At 50.1% G+C, this 10,000-nt stretch overlaps 1 protein-coding gene across 1 annotated transcript in view; it reads left to right on the forward strand.

Moving 5' to 3' along the window:
• Nucleotides 1-10,000, forward strand: part of LOC147029305 (uncharacterized) — a 415,972-nt gene that overhangs the window by 235,739 nt on the left and 170,233 nt on the right. The window contains exons 14-15 of the mRNA XM_085872263.1: nucleotides 1,549-1,617; nucleotides 1,913-1,981. Of these exons, the coding sequence (XP_085728389.1) occupies nucleotides 1,549-1,617; nucleotides 1,913-1,981 (138 nt within the window). The remainder of the gene's footprint in view (nucleotides 1-1,548; nucleotides 1,618-1,912; nucleotides 1,982-10,000) is intronic.

A 10,000-nucleotide genomic window follows, 5' to 3' on the forward strand; every position in this document is an offset into this window, starting at 1 on the left:
TCTCACAGTCTCTCTCCCAATCTTTCCCGGAATAGATCTCTTCCGTAATAACTCTCTTGCACGAACTCTCTTGGCTTGGAATCTCTCTCTTCATGTACCTTTCCTCTTTCCTTGTTTGTTTTCTCCAACTATGGCTCTGTTGCCCCACTGACAACATGCTGTTTTTATTCCACCTTTCATGTTGTTCTTCCAAGAGTTTTGATCTTGTCCAAAATATAAAATTCTTCCAAGCAACCAATTCGGGGTCTTCGAAAATGGGACACTAATGTCAATTTAAATTATATATTTAGGCACTTTAATGCTTTTTCGCTCCCGTTGAACTTAGTCCGAAACAGGTGCTTATGGACTTGGTCTCAATTTTCATGTGTGTGCGTCCACAACCATATTTCGGACATGTATGGAGAGATTTTATTCGTACTTGGCACAAAGACAACACATGATGGTATACATATGCACGTAATATTTTTTTTCCAACATCAGATCCAAGATGGCCAACTGGCGGTCATTTTAGTTGTAAGAAAAGTCCCGGTGTTGAACACGTCTTCAACCATTTCTCGGACATGCATTTTCCGATGTTCTTCAAACTTGGTACACACATAAAAAATGATGGTTTCGATATGTTTGCCAATTATTTTCGAGATCAGACCCAAGATGGTGAACTGGCAGCCATTTTAGTTAAAAACCCGATGTTGAACACTTCCTCAACCTTGTCCCAGACATGCGTTTACTGATGTTATTCAAACTTAGCACACAGATAAAGAATGATGGCTTACATATGCACGTCATGTTCTTTTTTTTTGAGATCAGATCCAATATAGCTGACTGGTGGTCATTTTGTTACTTAAATGTCTCCCTAACCATTTGTCAGACGAGCATGGTCCAATTTTGTTCAAAAGTGTCACAAGCACAGTACATGATGGTATACAGGTGGCCCTCATTTTATTTTGCGATCTGATGAAAGATGGCCAACTGGTAGACTGGCAGCCATTTTAGTTGTGCATAAATATAGGCTTAGCCCTTTTACTCCATGCAGCAAAATTACTGAAACAATCGGGGCTATGACATTTTATGTCTTTTTTACTTGTTTTTTTTCCTAGTTTGCTGCTGGCAAAGCAATTTTGAATAAATCTCCTTTCATCAGCGTCCTGTGATTCCATCCTCCAAAATTCGTGAACATTGTATTACTATCAGCCAATAAGTTGTGATCTTATCTGTATTCACACGTTTTCTTTTAACCCCCCCTCCCCCCAAAAAAATCACCACAAGCCCATTTCATCAAACTTTGGATGATGGATTCTCATTGTAAGCCATTATACCTTTTTGGATAGTTTGATTTTGTACTTATGCCAGCGCATTTAAAATGCTGAATTTGAATTTGTTTTCTGCTTCCTTATTTCACCTGTTGACCCTATTGTGTGGAAGCCTTGATAGTTGCTAGCTTCCTCAGTCGTTGTTGTTGTTGTTGTTGTTGTTAATATTATTAATATTGTTGTTATTCTCACCTTTTTTATTTGTTGTTTCCACCAAAAATAATTTTCTGATTCCCAGGGTGATTTTGGTTTACCTGGTCGACCAGGTCCTCTGGGTCCTCCAGGACTGGGAGAGCCTGGCCAGCGAGTGAGTATGCCCTTGCCCATCAGTCTCAGCCAACACTTTCTCCCAACCAATGTATATTCCAGCAGTTATCTCATCCTTGACTGGACTGATTGCTTTTCTGTATCTGTAAAGATAGTGACTGCTAAACTTCAACTGATTTAGACTTTTCACTTTTTTCCCATTAATTTATCTTGCGAAAACACAATAGTAGGCATTGACACATTGTTTTCTTTCAAAATCAAAACTACTCTCAGGAATTGCAAAAAAGAAACAAAATCTAAAATGAACACTTCTTTGTCTTGTGGCATGACTGTAGGGTTTACCTGGACCAATTGGACAATCAGGGGAACGAGGTCTTCCAGGTGAAGGACTTCCTGGTCCAAAGGTATTGTGTTACTGAATATGAGAGCTTCAGTTTGATCATGTTTAATTGTTGTGTGTTTTATTAAGTAAATGACATGAATAGCAGGATAAGAGGCTTATTTCTATAACCAAGAGCCACACCTATGTACCAAAGTGAGAGAGACACAATCCTTCAACCATGAACAATTTCCCCAACATTATGGAAAATTATCAATACAATGTACGAGACTATACCAAAAGGTGAATATTTCTTTCTTCAGAAAGAAGTATTGTCATTTTTCTTGTACTTGATTTTTCACTGAAATGCTTTCTTTAACTTGATGATCAGAAATTAAAAAACTAAAATTGATTTTGGGGAGAAATGGTTCCTATTACCTTCATAACGATTATTAACAGAGATTGCTTCCATCATATTGCCCGAAAGCTGGTTTGAGACAAGTTTTCACATTCAACATTATCAACAGGCCAATGCCCATTGTCTCAGATTAAAATAAATAAATAAAAGGCAGCACCTTGGGGGATTAAGTCGCATTATCTTGGCTACCTGGGAAGCCAATGGCAAAGCACCCAGTATGACCCTTGCCAAAAAACTGCTTCGGCAGCACCAACAATCTGTGAAGGGTGCAGTGAATCAAAATCAAATCAAATCTTAGCCTCATCCTTTATCCATAGACATTAATGATTTTCATCAATTAATGATAACTTTTGAAGGTAAGGTATTAATCAAAGTTGAAATCAAATCACAATCATGACAATCGCTTCGCAAACGGAGTTAATCAAAGCACAAAGACATTTGTGTTTCCCAACTTCTCATCCCACCACCCCTCACTCCAACCCAACCCCCCCCCTCTTATTCACTCACCCGCCTCCTCTCCCACCCTCCTTCACCCTGGCTGTGCATGTCTCTTGCTGCTAGAAATATTTCCCAAACACGATGTCCCCGGCTCTCTCTGGTTATTATTTTTTCCCACTTTGACAGGCCCCTCCATTGAGGGCGAGAAGGAGAAGGAAAGAAAGACAAATTTATCTGTGCATCGTGCTTTAAACTCCTCACCCTACCACCCCCTTTCCATCTCCGTCCTCATGTCCCGCTCCCCCCCCCCCTTGCTGCCGTTCATCATCCTGATGTCCCTTCCCGCAAGAATAATTTTTAAACGTTTCTTTACCATTGAGAGATGTGGCCAAGATCGATATATATATATATATATATATATATATATATATATATATATATATATATATATATATATATATATATATATATATATATATATATCTATATATATATATATATATATATATATCTATATATATATATACATATATATATTGTTGTGGTTACCAGATTCGCAAACCACCATTCAGGTCCCTTAGGTGAGGTATCTCGGTAAGTACATGTGTAGTTAGGCCCGAACCCGTTGTCTAGTGGGAATACATGTCATTTATGCGAGCTGCGACTCTTCAGGATAGCCGTTTTTCTTTTACTATCTTTATTTTGGACCAACCGCCATGATCACAACCACAACATCAACCACCGACCACAACCACCGCTTCACCACAACCGCCACGACCTTCACGCACACCTCACAACCGTAGCATCGCCACCGTTCTTGCCCCGCTGTGGGTACCGGTGTTGGACTCATGCAGAACGCGCGTCGAACAGCGTGTACAAAATCACGGATTTTCTGCTTCAAAAACGGATCAAAAACGACACACGCCCACTTTTTGCCGTCCAATCGGTGAGCGAGGGGCGATTTGGCCCCGCCCCCAGGGCGATCGATATATGCAAATTTGTGGATCAAAAAGCCTTCACGCCCACTTTTTCTCGGGCCAATGGGGAGCGAGGTGAAAGGTCAAAGGGAGGGGGTCAAAGGCGAAGTTACGGGGGGATAAAAGGACGGTGTTCGTCAGTCAGAACGAGGGAGAGTCGAAAAGGGAGAACGAGAAGGAGTCGGAACGAGAAGGAGTCAGAAGAGAGAGTCGCAAACGAGAACGAAAGAAGTCTGGAGCCCGAAGCCTGCAGTGGCTGGAGAAGCTGAAGAGAGTCGGACGAGGGGGTGCTCGCGTCGGTGCCAGGAGCTGCACGCCCGAGGGAGGCCGGCAGCGCGACCTGGCCGAGGTGGAGACGCACACCAGGGATAATAAAGATCCTCTATACCCCGAGCATCAGCAACCCCCCTCCTGTTTCCCCCCGCGCTGAGATAGTGCGACCAAGGGGAGCCCCGTTCCCACCCCCTGCCAGGCACTGTCCACGAGGCCTGCGGGTTGCGGGGCCATCGCCGCTCCGCGTCTCATCACCAGACGGGTAGGCCCGACCCGGTCTCGGCCTCAGGCCTACCTCATTCTTGGGGGATTTCTTTTCCTTGGTTTTGGGTATGTGTTGTCGGCGCCGTCTGTGAAGTAGAATTGTATAAGTGTTGCCGTGTGCTCGGTAGTCGGTATTAGCTCTGCACTGTGTTTTCACTTTTATGTTTGCTTTTTGTGTAAATGGAATTGTGTTTTCTTTTTTGTGTGCATTTGGTGGAATTGTATTTGTGTGCTTTCCGTTCGTCGCGAATAAATGTGCTTTATTGTTGAACTGTTCTCCCGCTTCGCTTCGTCTTTTCCTCCATTGAATCCCCATCTTGCTTCACGTAAAGGGTTGGTAGTGGGCTGAATACGCCCGATAATTAATCGAACCGTCGAGGTCGACGATAACACCGCTCGGTTATTCTGATAGTACGGAACGGGTCGCTTAAGTGGCCCGTGTCCGAAGTCGACCTGCGGCGAGGTGCGATCGCCCGGTCTACCCTCCGCGTGGGTACTTAGGTAGTTCGAATTTGGCGAGCAACCCTATCCCACGCGGGGGCTGATTGGCTCGATCGCGGTGAGACCGAAAGGTCCACCCGTGACTGGTTCCCGGCGTTAGTCCGAGAGGGTCACGACTGGATTGTCCGTCCGGTGGGCGACGTGCCGCGATTCGAGTTACGTGGCCGTCGCACGCCGGCGGGCGCGAAAACCGCAACACTGGTGTCAGGAGTGGGATACAAATTCATCGCCCTCCTCGCGGCACTGGTATCGGAGAACAGGAAAACAGGCTCTCCTGTCTCCGGCTGAATTCACGGGAATCGGTCCAGGGGTGAGAGAAGCGACCCCCGATTCCCTCCAAATTACGAGCGAGCAAATTAACCCTTCACGAGAAGCAAGATGGCGTCTCAAGGCGAGCGGGAGCCGGGGGTATTAGAAATGGATGTAGAATGTGTAGAATCCATGGCTCAGGATGGAATCCCCGAGCAGGAAATGTTGATTGCGCAGGAACACGGACTCGCCCAACTGAACCCAGGGCCCGAGGTGGGTGCGGCAGCGGCCGCGGTGTATGACACCTCCCCCCCCCTCTCCACCAAAACCCTTCCCCAACCCTTGCCGAAACGGCTCAGCTGAGTGCATCCAACATGGCCCAGCTATGCGCCATGCTGGCGGCAATGAACGAAAAGATGAATGCGAAAATGATCGAAAAGATGGATGCGAATACACAACAAATGAACAAAAAGATGGATACAAATACAAATGAAATGAAAAACGAAATGAACAAGCAAATGAATGAAGTGAAAACGACGATGGATGCGAATACACAGCAAATAAACGGAATGGAAGCAAACATGAAGGAAGAAATGAAAAAGTTCCGGGATGAGACGCAGAACATGGGCCGATGCCTGCAGGCGGGCATGAAGGCCGTGACAAAGGAAATAATAGTTGAGACACGGGAGGTAAAGGGGGAAGAGTTGGCAGAGACACGGGAGATAGAAAAAATAGAGGAAAGACTACACGAGGAAGACGGGGTAAGTGACGCACACACACACACAGAGGTAGTGGAGGATAATGGGGGTGAGCTGGCGGACTGGGTAGAGACCCAGTGCGAGCACCTGGATGGCCTCCTCCAGGAACGAGGGGAGGGAGTATGCCCCCTTGACGCGAGTCACGACCAGGTGAGTTCGGTCGTGCTTTGCGAGGTTGAGAGGACGGGTGCTGTGGACGGGTGCACGGCGAGCTTGGGGGGTATAGAGGCCCCGGAGACCCTTGTGGGGACACAAATCCCCAGTGTGGTTGTCCCTGTGTGTGTGGTGCAAGGTGTGAGTGCGTCCCCGTGTGTGGAAGCGACCCCGTGTGTGAGTGGTGTGGTGGCGATGGAGCCAGAGTACGTGCTTCCCAGCACGCCGTGCGTGGATGAGGCACCGTGTGTGAGTGTCGCCGTGTGTGTGAATGAGGCACCGCGGGTGAGTGCCCTCGCGTGTGTGAGTGAGGCACCGCGGGTTAGTGCCCCCGCGTGTGTGGGTGAGGCACCGTGTGTGGATGAGGCACCGCGGTTGAGTGCCCCCGCGTGTATGAGTGGGGCACGGTGTGTGGAAGAGACCGCGTGTGTGAGTGTCGCCGTGTGTATGAGTGAGGTACCGCGGGTGAGTGCCCCCGCGTGTGTGGATGAGGGACGGAGTGCGAGTGAGGCACCGCGGGTGAGTGCCCCCGCACGCGTGAGTGAACGGCCGTGTGCAAGGTCGCTGTGTGCAAGGGAGACCGTGTGTGTGAGAGAGCGGTATGTGAGGGAGATGTCGGTTGGCATGCGGGAGCACGCAGCCGCGTCTCCCGGGGTGAGTTTAATGGTGTGGACTGTGTGCGTCGTAACACGCAGGTGTGCGTGTGTGGAATGGAGACGGAGACGGCGACATGGGAGAAACGAAAGCCGTGTAGCGGCTGTAGTTGTTTCGGGGACCGTGCCGGGTTCGCCCAGCAGTGAGCACGAGGTTCGTGCTGTGCAACGCACGAGACCACCACGTGCTCGCTTGCGAGAGTGAAGTCCCGGTCCGGAAACGCACGCGGTGGATTTGCCGATCCCGCGGACGGACAAAGTTTAGGCAGGTAAATGGATTTGGACCGGACGGGTTCTCCACGCGATCGTGTGTGTTAAGCTCCAACGGGCAAAGCACATGTGTTCGCGTGGGGAACCCCTCGAGACGTGTGGCTTGTGTTTTTTTTTTATGCGCACGGTGACGCCATGGCTGCACGTGGGGTTGGAATTCGGCAGGAGGGGAATCTCTGCCGGATGGTCCCGTCCAAGGAGGGACGAGGAACACGTGCAGCTGCATGGCGTCACGGCCAGGTGCAAAGTGCGCGAGCTCTGAGTTGCCGCGCAGGTGCTGCGCATGGGAAAAAAAAAGAAAGGAGCAAGCCTCACTTTCGGGTGTACAGGATTCCTGGGCAAGGGGTGAAAGACCCCCTTACCCGGGGCACAGGATGGAAACTAGTTAGGGGGAAGGGTTAGCTTAGTTAGACCGACTTCATGGGGCAGGGGTAAGTCCTCATGGAGTCCGTGGAATGGATTAGTTAGAAGGATTGTAGCGAGATTTAGGTTGGGAAATAAAATGATTTATTTGGAGACAGTGACAGACTTGTGGATGTGTAGTGGGGACGTAGCTTAGCTACGTAGTGTTAAAAGGAACGTGCTACTAGTTTAAGGGACGACGTGGGAGCACGAGTTAGTTAGGGGATGTAGTTAGAAGGATGGCAGAGTTCAGCGGTGTGTGTGTTGGTGAGTTGTGAGGTGAGTACGTGTACATGTTGAGTGAGTGAGGCCAGCGGGTCTGTGTGTGTGGAGTGAATGGGGAATGCATGGTGCGATGAGTGATTGGGGGGAGGAGTGACTCCCGCCCAAGGGACCCCGGGGTCAGTGTAGAGTGAGTTAGCTGGGTTAGTCAAATTGAAAAATGGAGGTCGTTTTGCTGTTGGTGGGAAAGTAGGCTCGAGACCCATTTGGAGGGGTGCAGGAGCCCTGTTGACGGGCTTGGGAGCGTGGCTGCGAAAGGTGAGTATCGCTGAGTGGGTACCCCGGGCACCAGGCTAGTCGGCCGCGGTAGGCCAAGGGCCCATGGGGGGCCGGGATAGAGTAGTGGGCACGGGTGCGCCTGCTTGGTGCGGGGGCCCGGGGCGCCATTAGCTGCGTGGGCAGTGTAGTGGGCACGGGTGACCCTCGGAAAGGGGCCCGGGAGGCCGGCCTGCCACGTGTGCGTTTCAGGGGAGGTGCCATGGGGGGCACTCCCCGGTGTTAGGGAGCTGGTAGGCTCGGAGGCAGTGTAGTGCCCGGGGGTGCCATAGTGGGAGATTCGGCAGAGGGTCGTGCCTGCCAAAGGGAGCCACGTGTCCCAGCCAGGAGACCGTGTGAGGGCACGGAGAGAAAATTGGGGGGCGAGGCCCGAAATTGTAAGGACACCAACACAGGCGACGGGAATCTGGGTTTATAGAACCAATAGTTTAAGCGAGAGGCGCTTGTTGAAAGCCCCGGGGTAGTTTAAGAGTTAATGGTTAGGGTAGATTAGGAGATGTACCCCTCCGCACCATCCATCCCCTCGCTCTCGTTGTGGGCCGCTGGACCCACTTTGGGTTAGATCGCCGAACTCTGGGGAGGCCATTCTGAGGCTTCGTTGGGCCTCGACACAGGACGCTAGCTCTCCCTTGTTCCCCTCCGGGAAGGGAACGTAGGGGTTGGGAGTAGGCTAGGTGACAGAATAGGTTAGCCGAACAAGGACGATAAAGGGGGTTAGGGGACGATTTATAGTGGGGAAGTAAAAATAAAAACAATAAAAAAATAAGTTGGGGCTAAATTGGGGTTTGACAAATTAAGGGAGTGGGTATGTACAGTGACAGGCAAAGGCGATAGGTTGGGAGGGAGACAGGTAGGTAGGTCCGAGCCCGCCTTCCAAGTGGCCAGCACCACCGCACTCCCTCCACCAACTTCCACTGACGGCAAAAGCTGGCCAGCTTCATCTGCAGCTGCTGTGCTGCAAGGCCTGTGCCGGCTGGATCGTCTGCAGCTGCTGTGCTGCAAGGCCTGTGCCGGCCAGTTCATCTGCTGGCTGTTTTTCTTCAAGGCCTGTGCCGGCCAGTTCATCTGCCGGCTGTGTTTGCCTGCAACGGCCTGGTTCTGTGGGCTGAGTTTGCCTGCAGCGGCCTTCTTCTGCGGGCTGTGTTTGCCTGCTTGCCTTTGCCATGCCATGCCCACTGCCCACGTTCACCAGCCCCGTTCAATTTTTGCTTTGCCCCCCCCCCCCCTGTTCATTTCCATGTGCGCCAGGATCAAGGCAACAGTTTGCAAGCTGCAAGAACTGCCCTGTTGGCAGCTACAACACGGGCCTGCAGTGGCAGCCCGTGCACCGTGTTTGTGTCCATGCATCCATTCGTTGTGCTCATTGCGTGTGCCACTTGAGCTGGCACGGAGACTGCGTTTGTGCAGCCCATGCACCGTTGTGGTTCACTGCATTCAGTTCAAACCGTTCATGCATCCATTCGTTGTGCTCATTGCGTGTGCCACTTGAGCTGGCACGGAGACTGCGTTGTGCAGCCCAAGCACCGTTGTGGTTCACTGAGTTCAGTTCAAAAGGGAAGGCCTTGGACTGCGTGTGAGCAGCCAGCCACGTTCCCTGTCACCTGCATTGTTTGAGCCAGAGACTGCATGCGGGCAGCCTGGCTCCCTGCTAACTGCTTTCTTTTTGCAGAGTTCAATGATCCTGGGCCATGGTTTAGTGTAAAATTTGTAAGTTAAGGTAAGATGTACTGTAAATATGAGTGCGCCCCCGGCATGTCTGTCTAGCGCCGGCAATTTTATTTAAGTCGTCCGTGTGAGTGAGTTTGTTTAGATAGTTACGCAGCCCTCAGGTTATTTATTTTGGGGACACGAATACCATGAATGTCGCACTCAGGGATCCGTAGGTAAAGTGTACTAGGGGAAAACTACACATGATGGCACACGAAAATTTGACGACTCGGGATGAGTCTGTAAAAAGGGAAGGGGGTAGTGTTGTGGTTACCAGATTCGCAAACCACCATTCAGGTCCCTTAGGTGAGGTATCTCGGTAAGTACATGTGTAGTTAGGCCCGAACCCGTTGTCTAGTGGGAATACATGTCATTTATGCGAGCTGCGACTCTTCAGGATAGCCGTTTTTCTTTTACTATCTTTATTTTGGACCAACCGCCATGATCACAACCACAACATCAACCACCGACCACAACCACCGC

Source organism: Eptatretus burgeri, chromosome 3 (assembly GCF_056783735.1).
Source record: "Eptatretus burgeri isolate ZD-2024b chromosome 3, Ebu_testis_v1, whole genome shotgun sequence".
Taxonomy (NCBI): Eukaryota; Metazoa; Chordata; class Myxini; order Myxiniformes; family Myxinidae; genus Eptatretus; species Eptatretus burgeri.